Source organism: Pteropus medius, unplaced genomic scaffold (genome assembly GCF_902729225.1).
Source record: "Pteropus medius unplaced genomic scaffold, Ma_sr-lr_union100, whole genome shotgun sequence".
Lineage (NCBI taxonomy): Eukaryota > Metazoa > Chordata > Mammalia > Chiroptera > Pteropodidae > Pteropus > Pteropus medius.
Genome location: NW_024340698.1, coordinates 3,498,160 through 3,521,320, shown reverse-complemented (window position 1 = coordinate 3,521,320; position 23,161 = coordinate 3,498,160). Strand labels below are relative to the sequence as shown.

The following is a 23,161-nucleotide window of genomic DNA, read 5'->3' as shown; positions in this document are numbered from 1 at the left end:
AAAGTCCCATGGAAGATTGTGATTGTCTCAGTTTGGAACATGTGCCCATCCCTTAACCAATTATGTTGGACCAGAAAATCAAGTACTGGGGCCAGGCTTGGGTCATGTTCTCCTTCAATTAGTGGTCCAAGGAAAGCTCAACACTATTAAAAGTATATCAAATGAGTTCTGAAAAGCAACAAGTGGTTCTATTACCAGAAAAAGTGGGGATGGGAAATGCATTAGGAATTCAAATAATGCATAAATTACACACTGCTACAATTATACTTGCACTTTTCAACCCTCTCTCCCTTTTATTACCTGGTGTTTTTTCATAGTCTAGTATTTAAAATTAAATTGGTTACTACTGAGTTGTGTTTTTACTTGTGCTTCTTTTATGAGAATTATTTACAACTTTTAAATTGTTTTATAACTTTATGTAACCTGTGTATTGAATGACCTGGGCTCAGTAGAAACTGGAGGAAGCTTTTTGATAATTTCTCACCATTTCTTCTTAAACTTGCTCTATCAATTTACTCCTCTGTCTCCTTAGAGAAAATATTGGGCATGTTCTATATCTCTTCTGATCATTCGTAGGCAACAAAAATGTCCTCCAGTGACTTTCAGGTAATGAAGAGTCCAGTTGATTGTATTATCAATGTCCCATACCCATTCCATTTAAAATGTCTCTATTCCCTCAATTTCAGGGCACCACAGCCAGGGAAATCTCCTATGGAAAAGGGGAAGTTGGGGCTTTCTATAACTTTTTTCTTTCTTCTGTCCCAACTCTCTAACTACTGTCATGTGACCCTTCCAAGGTCAATCACAAAAATGAGAGAAGTAGGTGGAAAAGATTTGACTTGACTAGTATACATATGACATAAAAGTGGTCTAGATATGACAGATTTAAAGTGCAATTTCACTCAGTGGATAATTTTGGTGAGTTCTGAGAAATTGGAGCTATCTCATCTGTAATTCTTTCACATGGGTGACATTTCCTTGAGCTGGTCACTTACGACTTCCCCTGTAGCCCCTGGTTTCAGTGGTTCACCCATCTTAGGGTCACCTGGCCCCTCCAGGTGGTATTCTTGGGCAGAGTCCCTGTCCTAGCTATTCCATTCAGTTTCCTTCCAGAAACTACATCTAGTCTATGGGAAACTCATTCATCTTTTGCCCCATTGAACTTTAAAGAAATTTCGTAACACCTATCTCTCTCAGCCCGGTCCCGAGTGGCTGAGTGAGACGGAGGCTGCAGCAGCGGCAGTGGCAGATACCTCTTAAAGGGACCACGACCATGAGTGGATTCTCACAGTGATGGACCTGTTCCCTCTGAGCACTAGCACCAATTTGGCTGTGTGCAGGGGGCATCGGAGACTTACAGGGAGACATCGTCGGAGTGAGGGTCGAAGTGAGACTCGTCCTACACAGAAGTGCTGGAGGTATCCATTGTTTCCTGTTGAGCCCTACGCCTACCAGTGCGACTGACACAGCGCCGCCATAGCTGTGACATCATCAAACTGGATAACAGAGATAGCTCCACCCAGAGGATTCCCTGAAACTCCACCTCCCCCAACTTACAACACCATCCAAACCCCATCCAGGTATATCATCGGTGAGTCAGGTGCTCCTTGCTAAGGACTTCTTTAAGAAGAAAAAACATGAATCAAAAACAAGAATAAAGAATGATAACTATATTCTTATCAATAAGTAGTCAAATGGAAAAGAATTAAGTGCTCCACCTAAAAGATAGAGTGGATGAATGGAAAGGAAAACAAGAACCCTACATGCTGCCTACAAAAGACTCACTTCAGATTAAAAGACACACACAGACTAAAAGGAAGGGGATGGAAAAAGATATTGCCTTGATGGACCTAGAAGGTATTTAAGTCAGACAGAGAAAGATAAACACTATATGATTTCACTTACATTCGGACTCTAAGGAATAAAAAGAACAAATTAATCAAAAACAGACTCACAGATATAGTGGACAATTTGGTGATGGACAGAGGGGGAGGGGCCTTGGAGAGCTGGAAGAATGGGGTGATGATTAAAGAAGTAGAAGTTAGTAGCTGATGGATGGTCATGGGGATACGGAGCATGGCATAGGGAATGCAATTAGCATTAATACGTTGGCTAGGTAGAGGGTCAGGGGAGGGAGGGAGCAATTGGGGAGATCATTTTATGAACTATATAGATGTCTAACCAATGTACTGTATACCTGAAACTAATTAAAATAAATTAATTTAAAATTTTTTCCATTACAGTTCACATTCAATATTATATTAGTTTCTGGTATACAGTATAGTGGTTAGATATTTATATAACTTATGAAGTGATCTCTCCAGCTGGCACCATACCTAGTTGTTATATTATTGACTATATTCCCTATGCTATACTTTAGATCCCCATGACTATTTTGTAACTGACAATTTGTACTTCTTAATCCCTTCACCTTTTTCACCCAGTCCCCCAACCCCCTCCCGTCTGGCAACCATGAATTTGTTCTCTGTATTTCTGAGTCTGTTTCTTGTTTTGTTTGCTCATTTTTATTATTTGTTAAATTCCACATATAAGTGAAATCATTTGCCTTTGTCTGGAAACTTTTCATATGGAGCATAGTAAATTGGCATGTCTCATTGACGCTTTGTGTATTCCTGCCTGAAATTCATCTGAGAAGTTTGGCTTTTAACCATAAAATAGCCACTTTGTAACCATGAGGGGGAAAACCACACACCAAGGCTAGCAGAGCAAGAAGATAGAAAGAGCTTAGGGTTTTTTTTTTTAATGATATCCTTGAGTAGCTGCTGTACTTGAATAACTGCCTTGAATTGCGTACTTCTGGCTTTTCTATCACTGAAATAAATAGACTCATCTTTTTAGACACTGTTAGACAGTTTTTCTCATACACACAGATATATGTAAGTAGATTTTCCTTTTATATATTTACTATTTACCAGTTTGCTATTCAAGAGTACGGGCTGATAATACATTCAAAATAACAAATAGTGATGGAGCAGAGAATGGAGAAGGGGTTGGTGCTTTGGGAGGACGCGGAAAGAGATTCTCATCTCTCTGTGATATCTTTCTTCTATTTGGTAAAGCTATTGAGCAATGAGACAACTTTATGGATTCAGCTCTCTTTTAGCTTAGCCTTCGTTCCAGTACTTTAATGGCTCTGTCTCGTCTTCTTCTCAAAGCTATTGTCAGAAATGCAGGCATCTGTACAGCTGGCTACCTGATCCCGGTACCTCTGTGCATCCTGGAGCCTTCCAGGGTAGCTTCTTGTTGCTATTATGGCTATTGGCAGAAGAGACTCAAGAAGGTTTGTTTCACATCTGCTTTAAGGTTCATCCTTGCCTGCAGCCCTTGCCCTTTCAAGTGAGATGGTGAAGGTTGCCTGTTTCCATGATGGCATCTACAGAAGGCCATAATTCTGTAATGTCTTTTCAGAAGAGAGGTGAGACTGATATTTGCACGTTACTTCAATATGCTAATCATCACATTTAGAAGAAATTTCTTGAAATTTCTAGTATAGAAGGCCCTTGAATAATGTTTTGTTCAATGTCATCTTGTTATAACATTAATGAGATGCCATAGGAATTTAACTCTTGTTTATATCAGTTAGCCTGTGGTAAAACTGGTTTCACTATACATTGTTTCACATAGTCACAGAACCTATAGATGACGTTAAGTGAGGGCTTACTGTATGTGAATAGCACTCTTACCTACTTTCCAAAGAGGAAGCAGGTCCCTGCCATACTTTTAATTTCTATGCTTATCCCATAGGTGGATATTTGGAAAGAGGTAGACACTTTTATTCAAGTCCCATCTTATATAGAATTCCTGAAGTTCAGTTTAAACTTATGAAGACACTTAAACATTCAGAAGGTAGATTAAATATCTCAGTTTCAAATACAAAAATCCTGCTAAATGACACTTGACATTGATTCTAACACACCTCAGTCAAATCAGTGAGGTACAGTTTGAAGTGCACTGGTCTGGGACCTAGAGGCTCACTTAGGAAGTTTGCAACAAGGCAAGGGATCTAAATTTTCAATTTCTCCATTTCCTCATTTGTAAAAAAAATAATTTGGATTAAAGTATGGTTCTCAACCAATACTACACAGAAAGGCATTAAACTATCCAATATCTATACTGCGAACCTCAGGAATAAACAAATAGAAGAAGAGAAAACGGCATGTTTTCAAAGCATAAAATAGCAGACAATACACTAAGATTCCTTCCACCACTGATATTCTACTATTCCATGTGTTTCTGTGTGTGACAAGACATTTTTTGAAATTACCACAGTTTCATCATAAGTGTTCTTTCATATATGTAGTGGTTATTTATTTTTAATTTGGTGATATTTTTTATTTTATATAAGTTTGTAGCTTTCTACATTTTTCAAAAATTTTAAAGAGCCACATATTAAATATTTAATAACAAAAGGAAAATGATCATTCTTTCTCCATAATGTCATATATATTCATTTGCACAGAAGATTGTCTAATAAAGACCAATATGCTGCATTATATGCCCCTGTCAGTTTCCAAAAGGGATGACAGCAGCAAGAGCAACAGCAATAATAATGATAGAAAACAGTAAGCTCTTATTTGAGCTCCATTTTTTGTTTTATACTTGTATTTTTTGTGTTATATAATATAGTGAACATGTCTTACTTACTTGTGCCAGGCCCCGTTCTAAGCTATTTAATTTAATCTTCATAATTAACCTATAAGAAAGGTCCTATTATTATCACTATTTAATATATTTTTAAAAATCTAGGAATGTGGAGTTCTATATCATCAGAATGACATACTAGCACATAAAATAGCAGAGGGGGACCACATCAGCCCAAAGAACTTTGCAAAGGTGTAGTTCATTGTTCTGGCAGCAGAGCATTTGGGAAGTACTTTCCCTCTCTGTTCCCTAGAGCTGTGTTGACTTGACACATACGTTTTGAAAAATGTCAGACATATTTTGTTACTAATACTAGTCAAAAGATTATAGTTGGCTAATTGTCTTAAAGTTTATACTTTATAAAATTTTTTAAAAAAATAGTATTTTTATTGTATTCACAAAGTTGTACAAACAACACTACAATCTAATTCCAGAATATTTTGTCACCCCAAAAGGAAACCTTATACCTAATAGTCACATTCCAATTTCTCCTTTCCCCCAGCCCATGGACACTATGAATCTACTTTCCGTCTCTATCAATTTGCCTATTCTGGACATTTCATATAAATGGAATCATAACATATGTGGCCTTTGGTCTGGCTTCTTTCACTGAGCATAATGTATTCAAAGTTTGTGCATGTTATAGATGTGTCAGTACTTTATTCTTTTTTATGGCTGAATAATATGTAATTGTATAGATATGCTACATTTGATTTATCATTTCATCAGTTTGTGGATATTTGGGTTGTTTCTACATTTTAGTTATTGTGAATAATGCTGCTGTGAACATTCATGTACAGTGTTTGTAAGAACATATGTTTTCATTTCTTTTCAGTATATACCCAACAATGGAATTGTGGTGTCATATGGTAACTTTATGTTTAAGTTTTAGGAACAGCCAAACTTTTTTCCAAAGTGGCTGCATCATTTTACATTCCTACCAGCCATGTATGAGAGTTCCAATTTCTTCACATCCTCACTAATATATTTTAAAATATTTTTAGCCATTTTAGTGGGTGTGTTTATTGTAATTTCATTGTGGTCATGATTTGCATTACTCAAATGCCTAATAATGTTGAACCTCTTTTCATGAACTTATTGGTCATTTTTATGTAGTTAACGAACTATCTGTTCAAATCATGTGACCATTTTTAAGTAGGTTATTGCCTTTTGATTAAGCCGTAGGAGTTATTTCAATATTCTGATTAATTTCCAAAGTTTTTAAAAAGTTGATTTAGAATTTTTGCCAGTGTTCTCATTGCTTTTATGGAGGAAAATATTTTCATAGGTTCTTACTCTACCATTCTCAAAAGTCTCCCTTAATTGTATACTTTTAATAATCAATCACTGGAAAAAAATTGCAAACCATATATCTACCAAAGGAATCATAACTATAATATATAAGAAACTCTTAAAACTCAATGTTTTTTTTTTAATCCAATGGAAAATAGACAAATGTCATGAACAGACATTTCACAAAATAGCATTTAGTAATGGAAAATTAAAACATGAAAAGATGTTCATTATCATTAGCCACTAGGGAAATTCGATTAAAACCACAATGATATTTCACAGGAACCTATCAGAGCAGCTAAAAGAAAATAATGACAACACAAAATGCTGACCAAGATGCAGAAAACCGAGATCAGTATATACTAATGGTGGAACCTAAAACAATACAGCCATGTGGATAGCAGCTTGTCAGTCTCTGATAAAACTGAACATGTGATTATCATATGACCTGGTAATTACATTCTTATGACTTTGTCCCAGGGAAATGAAAACAAATGTCAATATAAAATCTTGTACGTGAATGTTCATAGCAACTTTAGCCAAAATCTGGAAACAACGCAAATGTTGTTTAACAGGTGGATGATTAAGCAAACCATGGCACATCCATGTTAGGATTACTAAGCAGCAATAAAAAAGAAAGCACTATTGATACATGTAACAATTTGGATAGATCTCAAGGTAGTTTGGCTGAGTAAGAAAAGTCAGTCTCAAAGTGTTACATACTGTATGATGGCATTGATGGTAGCCCCCCCATCTGCCGTTTTGCTTTCTGCAGTTTCAGTTAACCGTGGTCAACTGCGGTCCAAAAATATTAAATGGAATATTACAGAAACGAAAAGAAATCAAAAAAATTCACAAGTTTTAAAATGTGTGCCATTCTGAATAGCATGATGAAATTTCACATTGTCCTGCTCCATCCCATCCCAGTGTGACTCCTCCATTTGTCCAGTGTATCCACGCTGTAGATGCTCCTATTAGTCACTTAGTAGCCATCTAGGTTTTCAGATCAACTAACTGTCGGGATCACAGCGTGTGTTCAAGTAACCTTTATTTTACTTAATAATGGTCCTAAAGTACAACAGTAGTGATGCTGGCAATTCAGATATCCCAAAGAGAAGGCATAAAGTGATTCTTTTAAGTGAAAAGGTAATAGTTCTTGATTTAATAAGGAAAAAAATCATATGCCGATGCTGCTGAGCCCCGCACTAAGAATGAAACTTCTACCTATGGAATTGCATAATTTATAAATTAAACTTTATCATAAGTATGTATTTATAGGAAAAAACATTAGTATATTTAAGTTCAGTACTATTCAATGTCTCAGACATCCACTGAGCATCTTGGAATATATGCCCTGCAGATAAGGGGGCCCTAGTATGTAACATTTTGAAATAAAATTATAGAACTAGTGGTTACTAGAGGGTAGGGGGGAGGGGAGAAAGGGGAAGTAGATGGGGTAAAGTGGATCAAATATGTGGTGACAGAAAGAAATCTGACTATGGGAGGTGAACACTTACTTTAACAGTAAGGCATATATATATATATATATGCCTTACTGTTAAAGTGTACAGCTGAAACTTATTGGATTTTTTTAACCAATGTCACTATAAAAAATAAATAAATTTAAAAAGAAAAAAAGAAAGAAAGAAAAATAGAGAGATAGAGAACAGAATCGTGGCTGCAAGCTTTTATGGATAGCAAGGAAAAAGGGAAATTGGCGTGACTGTAAAGGAACAGAACAAAGGATCTTAGTAGTGATGAAACAGTTTCATATCATGATCGTTGGTAATTACACAAATCTATACATGTGATATCATTGCATGGAAACACACCCATACCCACACACAAGAGTGCATTGTAAAATTGATGGAATAAGGTCTGTGGATTGTACCAATGTCAATTTCCTTATTTAGATATTGTACAATAGTTATGTAAGTTGTTATCATTGGGGGAACTAGGTAAAGAGCACACAGACTTCTCTGTACTCTTTGCATCTTCTGTGAATCTATAATTATTTCAAAATAAAATATAAAAAATCAATCAGAATGGACTCATGCTCATTCCTACAGTTGTAACATTGTTCTCAACTACATTCTCATAGCTTCCTTAATTTGGAGAGAAGAGGAGGTAAGGAATCAGAGTTAGTAATCAGAAATGGAAAGGAAACACGATGGATCAATTTGAGTGAATATCATGGCAGAAAGAAAAGTTCAGAAACTCTGTTTTCTGGTACCAGAGAGTAAAGAACAAGAATAATACTATAAAGGGGGAGAGTTGCGGAAGTATAGGTTTGCTTGCGTGTGTGTGTGTGTGTGTGTGTGTGTGTGTGTGTGTGTGTGTGTGTGTGTGTGTGTGGTGTGTTTGTAAAATTTTACTCTGTAAATGTTTAATAGTGGATTTCAGAATGATAGTCTCTCAACCTCCCTGAAGGGTAGTTTTAGATGTAGGGCATTTCCCACTATGCTTCTATTTTATTCTGTGGAACGATTCTGGTTCTGAGAAAATGTAAAATCTTTGCTATTCTCACGCTAGCAATGCCAGGATAGAAGAGGCAGATGAATTTACCTTAAAAAACCCTACAGCCCAAGGGACTGAACTGACTCAAGTTCCATAATTGGTGGTGTAAACCTTACTATTTGCTATGATGTTGCTAATTTATCAGAATGTGGTCCTGTAACATTTTTTAGATATTATATTACATTCCAGTCAATAGGATAATTTATCTATAGACCTCTTGTCTTCCTCATTTGACTATATTCTTTTCCAGGATGAGGATCATACTTATTTTATCCCTATATTCTGAGTGCCTACATAAAATTTGGACCTTAGTAAGAATTCAAGAAATGTTTGATCAATGAATGACTGAGTGTGGCAGATGAGGTCATCATTCTTGGAAGATGTTTATTTTTTGGTCCTTAGTCTTAATAATAAGGGTAGCATATTTCATTCTCTTTAGCACTTCTATGAGAGACTTTACTTTCAGTGTTTCAGGTCCAAATATAGTCCAGTGGTGGAATAATTCTAAATCTAGGGCCAAGTTAATGTATAAATAGACTGGGAATTGCCTAGATACTGTGTTTTGAGGGACGTACTTTGCTCAAATACCTTTCTGCCATCAGATATCTAAAAGGCCATTGTCTCAGTTCATTCTGGCTGCTATAACAAAATACCGCAGATTTGGTGACATAAACAACAAAAATTTATTTCTCACAGTTTTGGAGGCTGGAAGTCTGAGATCGAGGTACCAGTACCTTCAAATGATGGCTCTCTTCCAGGGTACAACCTTCTTGTGTCCTCATATGAAGGAAGAACTGATGGATCACTGTGGGGCATTTTTTATAAAACATTAACTCTACTCATGAGGGCTTCACTCTCATGATCTAAGACTCCCAAAGACCTCACCTACTAATACCACCTCATGGGGCATTAGGATTTTAATGTATGAATTTTGTGGGACACAAACATTTAGACCATAGCAGCCTTTAATACAATCTTAGACTAGGAAAACTGAGATATACTTAAACATCATTGATTCAAAATCACTCATCTTACAAAATTAAAAAAAAATCTGAGAGAGAAGTGATTTATTCTATATCATCAAGCAAGTGAGTGAGATGGCTAGAACTAGAGTACATATCTCTAAATTCTAATAAAAATTAAAATTACACTAATATTACTAAATTTCTTTCTACAATGATACAAATTTCTTCAGGAAACAATGAATTGGAATCATCTGGAGCCTGGACTGAAAGAATGTAGTGGGAAATTAGTCACGTGTAAAATACAAAAAGGAAATTTGTCAGTATTTACTAATGCACATTTCAAGAATAACTTTCTTGCTGAAATAAGAGGAGCAGAACAAAATAATGTTTAAAGTTTGCTGCCTACAAAGGTGTCTAGGAATAAAACCAAGAGAAAATTCCTGATCAGCGTCATTGAGCAGGTCACAGAGGACCTTAAGTTCTGACAAACTACTCAATCAATGCTGACTAGCAAGTGATAGAATAACGAAGGGAACCAAGGTGTCTCTGGGAAATTTATTAATCAACAGATCCAAGAATACTTTGAAAAGATAGAACTTATTGGTTAAAAAAATCTAAGTTTGAGCTAAAATGGTTATTGAAACATGAAAAATTTTAATGCAATGTGACTATTAAATAATAGAAATGTTTTTGTTCTGAATAGAGGAAAATCTTTATAATTACACCTTGTAATATCTGGAAAGTCTAAATTTTATGTAGTTAGAATGACCAATTTGTTTAAAGGCTCAAATAACTACCAGATAGCACATTTATTTATAAAGACTACTAGGAGATGAGGTGAGAGAGTTGGAGGGAGACTACATATGGAAGTGCCTCCAAGGCCAAATCTAGATATTTAGTTTGATCATACATTAGCAAACAAGGGAATGATACAGGCTAAAGGATTTTCAGGAAGATTATCTAGCTAGGTTATGAAAGGGAGTTAGTGGGAGACTGTAACATTAATCATGGTGGAATATTCCAGAGAATGTGGCAATAAGAATGCAAAAATAGAAAAATATAGCAAATAAAAACTCAGAAACCACCAATGATTGGCTGAGTATAGGAAACAAAGAAGCAATTCGAATTTTGTTTTTCTGAGCTCGAAGCTGGTAAGAATGATCTTACTCCTGATTTGGGCCACTTTAAAAGAAAGCCTAATGAGCACAATTCTTTATTGTTATGGAGAAATGTCTGAGCTTTAGGGGGAATATATGGATGGCCTTGGGGCATGAATTGGATTTAGCTGGAGATGAAGATTTGGAGATTCATTCATCAGCAATGATTAGTGAAGATCAGGCGAGCACTTAAAGGGAATGGAAGTAGAAGGACAGAAGACTGAAGAGTGAGCTTGAAGGGCATCTCCAGCTACCATCAAAGGACCTAGAATTTTCAAAAGGAATCTAAGAAAAAAAGAACAAATCTGAAGGAATCTTTACCTGACATTGAGACCTACTACAAAGTTACAGTAATTTAGATGGTGAAGTATTGGCATAAGAATAAATAAATATACCAATAGGACAGAATGAAGAGGTTAGAAATAGACTCACACATACAAAGTTATTTGATTTCTGACAAAGAAACCAAAGCAACCTAACGTGGAAAGAGAAGTCCTCTCAATCAGTGGGGCTCAAAAAACTAAATATCCACATTAAAAAAAAAAAACTACAAATCTATCAACAATTACTTTACATATATATGGATTAAAAGTTCTAATCAAAAGACATATGGTGGCAGAATGGATAAGAAAACAAAACCACTATATATGCTACCCACGAGAGATTCACTTCAGATTGAAAGACACACATTGACTAAAAGTAAAGGAGTAGGTAAAGATATTTCATGAAAATGGAAACAAACAAACAAACAAAAAGCTGGAGTAGTAATAGTTATACCAGACAAAATAGACTTTAAAGCAAAGGCTATAACAAGAGACAAAGAAGGACTTAGAAATCTCGCTTCTGGGTATATTTCCCGAGAATCCCAAAACACTACTTTAAAGGAACATGTGCACTCATATGTTCATTGCAACATTATTTTCAATAGCTAAGATATGGCGGCAACCTGGATGTCCATCAATGGATGAATGGATAAAGAAGAGGTGGTACATATGTACAATGGTACATTACTTGGCCATAAAAAAGAATGAAATCTTGCCATCTGCAACAACATGGATGGACCTAGAGGGTATTGTGCTGAGTAGAATAAGTCAGACAAAAGCATACGCCATATGGTTTCATTTATATGTGGCATCCAGAGAACAAAATAAACAAATGCAGCAGAAGTAAACTCATAGATACAGAGAACATTTTGATGGTTACTAGATGGGTGGGGAACTGTGGAGATGGGTGAAAGGGAAAGATTGAAGAGGTACAAGTTGGTAGTTACAAAATAGTCACAGGGATGGAAAGTATAGCATGGGGAATATAATCAGTAGTATTGTAATATAGTATGGTAATGTAGTATAGTATGGTGCCAGATGGGTACTGGATTTATTAGGGTGATCACTTTATAAGTTACATAAATGTCAAATCACTATGTTGTACACCTGAAATTAATATAATATTGTATATCAACTGTAATTGAAAAATTAAAAATTATTAAAATAAAATTAAGAAAAGGCCATAAACTAGGAGAAAATGTTCATAAATTATATAATTGGCAAAGGACATAAACTAGGAGAAAATTTTCGTAATTATATAATTGGCAAAGGACTGGCATCTAGGTTATATAATTTCTAAAACATCAGTAATCGAAAGACAATGCAATATAAATGGGCAAATCAGAAGAGCAGACACTTCACAAAGGAAGATACACGAATCACCAATAAGCTTCAGTGAAATGCAGGTTAAAACCAAGATACCAAGGCACACATACCAGAAATGCTAAAATTAAAAAGACTGAATACATCAAATGTTGACAAGGATTTAGAGCAACTGAAACTTTTATATCCTGCTGGTAGAAGTGTAAAAATAGCATTTCTACTTTTGGAAAAGTTGTAATAGTCTGTTATAAAATGACCCATACACTTACTCTAGGATATAGAAAATCCTCGGTATTTGCCTAAGAGAAATGAGTATATTTACACAGAAATATTTAGTAAGACTTTTTATAACAGCTCTACTCAAAACAGCTCAAATTTGGAAACAGCCCTGGTGTTGTCAACTAGAAAATGGATAAACGAACTGATATATTCACATCATGGAATTCTAGTCTGCAATAAAGAAGAATAGGATACGTGACAACATTAATAGATCTGAAAACCTTTTTCCTGAGTGAAAGAAGCCTTACACAAAGAGCATACATGATATGATAATATTTGTAATAAGTTTAAAATGGTAAAATGGAAAAAAGTAATATAAGATGAAAAAAATCAGACCACTGGTTGCCCGTGTGTGGGTGGGTGGGTATTGACTGGGAAGGAGCAGAAGGGAATTTTGCGTGGTGATGGAAATATTCTATATCTTGATAGAAGTTTGGGTTCCACGCTGTGTGCATTTGTCAAAACAAATTGATACACTTAAGAGGTTTGTACATTACGTTACATAAAAATCCTAGCTCTGCCTTCCAAGGAAGTATACAAACATTGTGTGTACGTGTTTGTGTGCATGAGAGAGAGAGACAGACAGACAGATGGACAGACAGACAGACAAAGACAGACACAGAGAGACAGAGACAAGGAGGCAAGGAGGGCGGGAGGCTATTTTAAATAATTTTGGAAATCTGAAAATTACAAATAAACTTCATTTTACAAATCATTAAAATGTACATTTTGGATGGAATGAATTTGAAGAAAGTTTTCCTTTCATCAAACTGCTTGACAAATTCTTTTTAGAGCAGGCAAAGGACAGATTGTTCAATAGAAGAGAAGGAAGAATTACTAAGGTTAATCTACTCCAGTCTAATAAGCTAGGCTGTGAATCATACTTTGTTCATAGGCCATTATCCTGAAAAAAATAATTTTCTCATTGGGTTTCTACAAAACATATAGAACCACTTGGTTTCAGAGACATTCCAAAAATCCACATCTAGGTAGCTCACAATATCTTTTAGGCAATGAGACATAATAGAATGAAGCACTGGGGGTAGATCATTCCTTTCCCAAGCATCTCTTGCTACCAGGGGCTCTGACTCCTATTGTCCAGCTACACTAGGCTAATTAATGTTTTCTGGACACTCAGTGCTATTTCATGACTCTGTGCCTTTGCTCACAATAGTTTTTGGCTTAGGGTTGGCTACATTAGCTTTTTAGCTGTTGAATTCCTACTCATCTATTAAGACTCAACTAAAAAAAAATAACCCCTCTTTGAAACCTTTTGAATTTCCCTAATCAATTTTTTTTCCATCTGGCACCTTGATTGTACTATAGAATTTATCATATTCTGACTAAATTTGATAGTTACATATCTATCTCCTACTCTAGGCTGAGATTTTCTGGAAAGTAGAACCTGTGTATTTTGTTTTTAGCAGAATTTAGTAATATGATAGTATACTTAATGCATATGACTCCAAGGAAATTTGAAGACCTCTTTATTGAAAGCTCCAAGAGTAGGAAGCAGGACTCTTTATTTAAAAGTGTCCTGTCCCAAGATACACACACACACACACACACACACACACATGCACACACACCCCACAGGGCTTTGTGTGTATTTGGCATTCAATATGTTGGTGAATGTAATGATGATGTATTTTGAAATGTCCCTAAGACCCATGAGACACCAACATTTTGCAAACTATTTTTGTTCAGCTGTTTTACATAAAAATAAAAACTATACTGTAGTACGGTTAGCCTTTTAGAAATAATTTTTTGGTTTTGAAATTTTCAAAGAAGAAAAGAACTCTTGGGTTGTAATTATCCAGTTTATACAAGGGTATTAGTGATGGAGATGTTTATATATGTGAAGAATGTAAAACTGAGTAGTTATTTCCATTTGGAGTTCCACTTTATTAATCCCAGTAAGAAAATAAAATTTCCCTGTTGTTAAACCCCAGAGTATCACTTTTTCTACAAGGTTGACTCAGTCTCAATCCATTCATCCTTGCATGAATGCTTTATCCAGGTCTCAGTTACATGCTGTGCAACATTGACAGCTTACAAGGTAATAAATATCCACTCAGCTAACAAGCGGTACAATTGACGCAAAGCAGCTGAGCTTTTTACTCAATCATCACCCGTGTACATTTCTCTTACTCTAATTGTTAGCTCTACAGAACTGAAAACAAATTAGAATGTGCACAATTATTTAGAGTCCAAAATGTACAGACATGCTATCATGTGGGCTAAACCTGGGCAATACTCCTTAGTGTACAGAAGTATTATAGCTGGCAGGACAGTTTCAGAAGCCAGAGAGCCCTGGCTTTTTAACTTGGCTGTCCCAGACTCCCTACTGAATGAACAGACATGTTCACTTCCCAAAGGAAGAGAGCATCTTGAAGACCTTTAGGAGGCACGTCTATGTGTGTGTGCAGTGTCAAGTGACTGTATGAAAAAAAAAATTAATAGAAACAGAGAAATTGGATTGATATTTCAGTAACTGATTTAGAATTCTAATACTGAAAACAATCCATGTTGTGTATTCTAGAAAGACTTCCTGCAAGATGACAAAACTACAGTTGTTACAAACTTCTTCAAGAATGGCCACATAGAAATTGGATCATTTTCAAAGTGATGCCATGTACTTTCCTGTATTTTTTTTATTAGAGTGAATGTGATGAAATAAATACCGAATACATGTACTTATGTGATATTAGCAAAAGGGCTGATTGATTTGGCATATACTATTGTTCTCTGTGCAACAAATTCAAACCAACCTCTTAAAAGCAGCATATTTCAAGATTAAAAAGGTCCAGGTTGCGATGGTCCACATAAGAGTAACACCCAAATGCCGTTACTCTGAGTTAGGATTTCTCTCTTTTTTTTCTCATTTAGAGCTAAAAAGCAGCCTAGAATTAGAGACACCTGTTGAGTGTCCTATAGCTTGTAGCATTCTCAATTTTCGGAGGTGGGTGGGGGAGGCACACCCAAAGGACAGAATAAGATAGCATGGTGACAAGGTGTTTTCATCCCAGGATAGCTAAACGCATCAAGCAAAACCATGGGACCACATCTTTGCATACCGAACAATGAAAAGTCGTCATCGTAAACATGGTAAATAACTTGGGGTACCAGTTGTTTTTGTGATTGGAAATGGTCATCCATTATCACTGCCATATCCCTGTATAGATTTTGGTACTGGCAAGTGGGTGTCGCTATAATCAATACCTAAAATGCAGAAATGGTTTTGAGTAGAGGTTGGAAAAATTTTGGAACACATCATAGGAAAAGCCTAGATTGCTTTGAGAAAACTGTTGGTAGAAATACATGTGTGTTAGTTAGGGCACATTTCAATTTAACCCATGGAGGACACAGCGGCTATATGAGGCTGCTAGGGTACATTTGGATGACATATACTCAAAATAGTTATCAATTCTGATTCTGTCATCCCTTATCCACAGAATGATTAATATCAGCTGGTACAGATGGAGGGATGGTCCTATTAGATATTCATTTCCCCCCGAGTGTTCACTTGGACAATGGATGCTTGGAAAATTTGGGATCATGTAGCTGGTAGCTGGGGTCTCTCAAAAATTCTTCAGTGAAATTGATTGGCTGAGAACTGGGACAATGCACTGGTGAGTGAGGCGAGAAGTGCTACAGATCACTTCCCCTCTCAATCCTTTAAAAATTCCATGGCGAAGAATGTTTCTCTTCAGGTGGAAATAAAACTCCTGGAGGAAAAAGCTGGCATTTATTTTGCTTTTAAATAATTTCAAGTAGCTTGAAGAAAGTGGTTGGGTTCTTTTTTCTCCTAATGCCCCCAGGCTCAATACAATGCAAGATTGGATATACACGCATAGTAGTGACAACATGAAATCCAATGTTATGCTATAGAGCAGTGGTTCTCAAGCTGTGGTAGGCATCAGATTCAGCAGATTCCCAAGCCTAGCCTAAAACCATGGAAGGAGATTAAATACCACAGGTGATTCAGGTGCCCACAAAAGTTTTGAGGGACCATCACTCTATTGCAGTGTTAACTTATGCTCTGTGAAACTATGGCTTCATGGCCAATGATGTTTATCCAGCATTTGTCAAAGTTATGCAGGTTTCCTTAACGCAGGGCTTTTTTAGAACTCGGTATACTAATACACATTTTTGAATCCCAAAGAAGGAAATAGTGTATGCCAGTGGTTCTCAAAGTGTGGCTCCCCAGGACCAGCGGCCTCAGCATCACCTTGCAACTAGTTAGAAATCTTAAGACTTGAGCCCACTCCAGACCTACTCAATCAGAAACTCTGGAGGTGGGGTAGAGCAATCAGTCTTATAAGCCCTCCAGGTGTTTCTGATGTGTACAAAAGGTCTGAGAGCCAATAGTCTTTTTAGTGTTTTCCAAAAATATTCTTTCATCAAGCATGTGGCAGGGCTAATACATTCTACCATGAGAAAATGTTACTGAAATGTGTGTGTATAATGAAGACGTGTGAAAGTATTGTCGCTTTAAGGTTTTTTGAGGATTATTTAATTACTGATTTTTTTTTAAAATACCACATTCCGTTAAGAACAAGTTGAGGTAGCTTAAAGAGAATGCTGGGAGTAAAGGGTTCTTCCTGGGTATTTTGACCACTTATTTATGCCAGGCTTCCCTGAGACACCAATGTACTGATATGTTTATTACCAGCAGACCTATGCTCTTCCTGAACAATGACAAAGCAAAAGCAGCAACCAAAATAGTTAATAAACCAAACCTTAAAGTCCTTGGAGCAAGAGAGAGAGGATACACTTCTTTTCTCTACTGACTGAAAATTAGTAAGACTTAATAGGGGGCAGGGGTTGAGTAAGTCTACTCCTGGTACATGATACAAAGGCTAAGTCCAAGCTAGGCGGCGAGCCTAACTTCATGCAGGTAGACTTTAGAGCTCAGGCAGGATGCAGGTTTAAGATGGAATCACAAGGTGACTGAACTGGGCTGGGCTGGGCTGGGCTAGAGCTCCTGTTGAATGTGGCCAAAACATCTTAGGAATAGGTAGCCTCCCTTCCATGCAAAAGCATGCTGATTGGGTCCCCAGTAACTTTATTTGATGGATGCTCTGAAAAGAACCCGTCAATTACGTTCTACCTGTTCCTCCACTCTTACCTTCATATATGGACTATTCCCAAACTATGCATTACCAGGCAATGGTAGCTTTGGGGAACTAATAAAAAGTCAGTGGCATTAAAAATATTTATATTTTCCTTCAGCTCTCAGAGGCGGAAAGACCTTAGATATTTAGTCCTGTGTCTTTCCTCTACCTGGAAAATGAGCAACAGAGAAAGGGAAATAATAGTGTGGATGGCAGAGAGAATACTAGAATATAGGTTTCCTTTGTATAATTCCATCACTTAATGGGAACAAGAATTCTTTGCTCTAATGTGAAGTCCAAGTGCAATAACTAATACAATAAACACACTTTAAAGAGTGTACATGTTAATATGAATCACTAGACTGTAGATTATCTGAGGGCGGTGTCCTTATATACATAATTCAATGTTTAACTCCAGTTTGTACAACAGTTAATGGCAAGTGATGGACACTCAATAAATACGTGTTGAAGGATTTTTCTTTGAATGAATATAAAGAGTTTATTCGGTGCGTATCTGGGTATACAACAACAAATATTAAACAACTTTTTTTAAACTTTTTTTTGTGTGCACAGGGCAGAAAACTGCCTGTACATGCTATGTCCACTTTTGGAACACAGATTTTTAACAATTATTAATGCACAAAATCTTACATATCATGCAACTCTATGCCAAGATTCCAACTTTCTTCCATGCAACAGATATGAAGATCTAAATGGAAACCTAGCTAAGTCTTAAACACTTTTCCAGAAGCAAGTATAAGTATATGTTGTTTAGGGGTAACCAGTCTTAATATTTCCTTGTACACAGTATTCACGTGCCAAATACAATGACAAGAGGACTCATACATATACAGATAAGACATTTCTTATTTTAACAACACAAAAGACAACATCACAGTTCCACAGTTCCTGTCTTTACACAAGAAGCCACAATAATAGTTTAACATGATAACACAAATGGAATTAAGAGAAATCTACACTTGAGAATAATCTTTTTTTTTTTAAGTAATCCTTTTATTAATACAACTCAACTTCTCGCACAAATACAACACAAGAACTTGACCAGAATACTACAAAAAAAAAAAAAAAAAAAAAAAAAAAGTAAAACCACAAGAACATTGTTACCTTGAGCCTGAGATGCCAATTCAGATTCAACCCTGAATTTGGTTGATTTGGATTAAGTGACAGAGAGTGAATAGAACCATTGAATTTCAGAGATCATAAAGTTACACTATACCAAAGTAAAGAAGACATTTGAATCAAGCGTAGATAGAAAACATTAAGCCAAGAAAACAACACAGTTCACATAATTTTGTTCGCCCCTACAAAACATTTAAGCAGTTAATTTTGTTTTTGTTTTTGTTTTGTTTTGCTTTGTTTTTGAAGAGCAATTGTGGTCTTTTAAATTTTCTTGGTTGGAGGGCAAATTTTTATCAGCATTAGTGCTGTGAAATGATTTTGGTTTGTCATCCTCAAAGTATAAGTGAGATTATGAGAAAATTGGGCAGTCCTTCTCCTGGATTTAGTTCACTGATAATGCTTGGCATTCTTTTGCACAAGCTCAATCTAAATTATGGGGCTTTAGTATGGATGATAAGGTTTGATGGCAGATAGAATAATGAACTCTGCCAGTTTGTTTGGTAAACATCAGTGACAAATTTGAACTTTTGGGTGAAGGACTGCTAGAAGAATTCAACAGCACCTGGAGGTAAGGTTCTGTTACAGAGCCCTTGTTTTTCCCTCACTGGCTACGTTGATTCATTGTGGCTCATGGATTTGCCTCCGTTCAGCACACCGGAGACACTTCTGCTCTTGGTTGGGGTCCCGCTTCCAGATCGGGAGAATTCTGTGAGATCGTGCAGTGACGGCTCCTTGTACATGGCCACTGAAAAACACAGAAAGATGGTGTCAAAGGTCTTCAAATGGGCACACCACAGTGGCCCTCAACTTTTCTTCTGGTTAATAGGCTTCCATGCTTGAGGCCAAATATGACAAACACTGCTTTCAAAGACTCACTAGGTAGTGAACTGGATCATATTAAGCCAAATGTAGGCTTGGTGAAGAAGCATGTAAAGAATTCTAATGCCCAATTGCCATCACTTATGGTTATGTATATGAGACGATTAATGAAAAATGCATTTAATAAAGCTCTTAGAGGTTTAAATATGATCTAGAGCATGCTATGCAAGGGAAATATTAAAATTTAAAACCCTTTAAAACACTGATTTCTATCATGCTTCAAAATGAAACTAAGAGTCTAAATATTAGCACAATTCTTAATTCAATAAATGGTAAATATTATTGTTAGGCTGTAGATAACAGTACTAACTTATATTTATGGAGCATTTATAATGTGCTAGATACTGTTCTAAGTGCTTCACATTCATTATCTCATTTAATCCTCATAAGAATCCTCTGATGTACCTGTACCTACTCTTACCCATATCTTATAGATGAGGAACTTGAGGCACACACAGGTCAATAATCCGCCCGAGACCATCCATCAGGTTAGTAAAAATGGTAAAAATGGAATTTGATTTCAAGTAGTCTGGCTCCAGAAAATGTGCTGTGAAGCAGTGCTATGCTGATGTGACTGGGCAGTTTGCCCTACTGGAAACCTCTAGTTAAACTCCAGACCTCTTGGAGGTCACGTTCTGCTTTGCCTGAATTTTCTATGCCCTCTCTACCATGTCTCACTACTAACATCCCTATCCTCTGCAGCCCATTCTTATTCTTCACCCTTTCTAATTTGCTACTAATCTGCTAATAATGACTGAAAAACAAAACTATGAATGAAAACTGTTGGGGCAATATTATTGGGCACTTAGAGAGGGCCCAAGGAGCTTTCCAATTAGTGTTGCATGCACACATTTAAGCATCAGTGTTTCTGCCCAGGGACCATTTTGGCATAACTTGGGGTTCTTGGATATCCTGAGTTAGCAATTAAACTTCTTCCATATAAGTAAGGCATTACTATATGTAGACATACTATGGAAAAATCAAAATCAGGAGATTAGATGCTATTGTCAATGTTTTAATATTTTTAAGTATTGTAAAATGTTACTAAATTTTTGTATAAATGTCTTAATGTAGAAAAATTATGTTCCATTTTCTAAAGTGTGATAAAGGATTGCTTTAAATACGTACTCATTTAGTCCACAGCTCCTATAAAAGCAAGCTTACCTTTCAGTGGTTTGGGCAGAAAGTGGGCTGCAGGCTTGTTCTTCTTCACATGGTTTCCTTTCATGATCTCTCCTTCTTTGTTCAGACCCAGATACCACCCTCGGCCTGACTGCTGCTGACGGTATATCATCGATGAATATGTCACATAGTAATTTTCAAACACGGATTCTTTGAATTTGCACTCAGGTGTGAAATGTTCCTACAAGAAAAGTAAATAAACTAAAGCTCAATATTTATAGCTACAGATTTAATGTAGAACCATGTGGTATTGCCCTTCAGAAGTTAAGGACATACTTTTTTAAAGCTTAAATGACCAGTGTTCTATTTTAATAGTATGAACTATTATCACTGGAAAACAAGACTATATATAACATTTTGCATGACACTTTACCCAAAAAGCCCCAAGTGCAAGTGCTACTGAACAATGATTAGCTCTCTTTGCAATAAGGAAGTGGAAAAATTAGAACCAGCCACATAGTGTAATACATTGGATAAATATAAGAGCCAAAGATTGAAAAGACAAGCATAAAGTGGTCACATGGAGCTTTGTTCCCTTCAAGATTAAAGATGAGAAAACAAACATTTAGTCCTTGTATTTAATTTTCATAGATTCTTCAGTTACTATAAACTATTAATTTTCAATTGCTCAAGGCTGAAATCTGTGTTACAATGTTACAATACTGGCTGCCTATATTTCTAAAGGGATGCTAGAAGGAAAGACTCCCTTTTACTTGTAGGTAAACCAAGCTGATTTTTTTTTTTTAGATACTGGACATGACTTAAAAAAAAAATCCCACCTCACCCCATCCTTGCCTTATAGGAACATTTACAAGCAAATCAATATGGAAGCAAGAAATTTACAGTAATTCTACAAGCAGACATGAGAGAACAGCCCAGGGAACTCTGAACCGTGGAATGTGATTTTCTGCCACATACTTAGCCATGTTTTCTCTGGACTTGCCTATACAAATTAAGGGCTCCTGAACCAACCAACTGACGGTTTCAGAAACAAAAACAGAAACAGAAAACCTTTCAAGTTTTGTGTATGTGTGTATATATAATAAATAGCTATTAAAATGGCCATTTGTAAGCAAAATGAAATGAATAGCAAATTTTAATCCCTAAGTAATCCAAAGAGAAACAGAGGGTCCTTTAGGAGTGGAAGATAATGAAGAAAATGCTAACAGTGGCATCAAGGAAGCCATTAGAGTTTTGCTCATTTGCTGAGATATTATGAGGAATAAATTTTGATAAAACCATAAAAAAATACCTTGTAAAAATACTGCAAGCTTTCTGGATATCAGTCTTTTCTGAACAACGCCACCATGGTCCCAGCTTCCTTCATTTTCACATGAGATATCATTCTAAGCAACACACACTACCTCAACAACAGGATCTAAAGCACTCTCAGGGAGTCAAGTCGGCAAAGAGGGACAGATTCCTCAAATAAGGCAGCCTTTCTCTGTAGGTTAAACAATAGAACTTTTTTTTTTCTTTTTTCTGAGAATCCACAAAATCTGTCTCCCTCAGTAACCTCACTGACTCCCCTCATCTGGCGTGCAGAGTGCACAGACTGGAATCATCTTTGGGGGTTATTTCAGCCTGGGGCACATTTGATAGAGCCTTGGAAGATTCATACAAATTCAATCTACCCAAGAAGAAATGTACTTATAAGGCAATTATCACATGCTTGGAACCAAAGTGTTCTATTGATCAGCTGTGAAAACTCCTCTTTGTAGGATTCTTAACATAGGGAAAGCCAAGGTATCCCTACAAAGAAATTGGACTAAGAATCTCCACATTCCCTCTAGTGATGAGGACAATTGCATAGAACATTGCTAACATTCGTTGGGAATTAAATCATCATTTAGAAAAAAAAAATCTCATCGTTGGAGAGTACATCTTAGTTTTAGAAAGAGTCAGACACCATTTGAAAATAAATATGGTGAATAACATATATGATTACGGTGAGCGAAACTGTGTAACCACGTGAACAACTGTATGACGGACTAAAAAATGATGAGATGGGATCATTGTGTACTCTAAGGCAGGTCCCCAAAAAGGGCTGCAATTACGTCTTGTGTGTAACAGCATTCATTCATTTATTTATATGCATTTTCTGACAATCTATTACATGCTTGGGTGGTACTAAAAATCTACAGGTAAATAAGATGTGGCCTTAGAATGCTTACCATATATTTTCAGGAGTGAGACTTGAACCCAGATAACCTGGACACAAGTATGCTCTCATTAAGTATAAAAAGAGAGGTATAAACGAGGTGTTGTATGAGAAAAGAGGAAGCCTGACTTAATTATGACTGGGGGACTAGGGAAGTGTAGGC

General features: G+C 36.3%; 1 protein-coding gene across 1 annotated transcript; it reads right to left on the bottom strand.

Moving 5' to 3' along the window:
• Window positions 1-18,750: 18,750 nt before the first annotated feature.
• FGF13 (fibroblast growth factor 13) lies at window positions 18,751-21,018 on the bottom strand. Its single transcript, XM_039874822.1, has 2 exons — window positions 20,820-21,018; window positions 18,751-19,521 (listed from the first exon to the last, which is right to left on the bottom strand). Exons 1-2 carry the CDS (start codon window positions 20,947-20,949, stop codon window positions 19,385-19,387), a joined length of 267 nt encoding a protein of 88 aa, XP_039730756.1. The 5' UTR covers window positions 20,950-21,018; the 3' UTR covers window positions 18,751-19,384.
• Window positions 21,019-23,161: the final 2,143 nt, after the last annotated feature.

Bases quoted from the DNA above. Each gene is read 5' to 3' on its own strand.
- FGF13 (XM_039874822.1), bottom strand. From the start codon at position 20,949: ATGATATACCGTCAGCAGCAGTCAGGCCGAGGGTGGTATCTGGGTCTG. The intron at 19,522-20,819 runs GTAAGCTTGCTT...TGTGTTTTTCAG, and splicing joins TCTGCCCAAACCACTGAAAG to TGGCCATGTACAAGGAGCCG.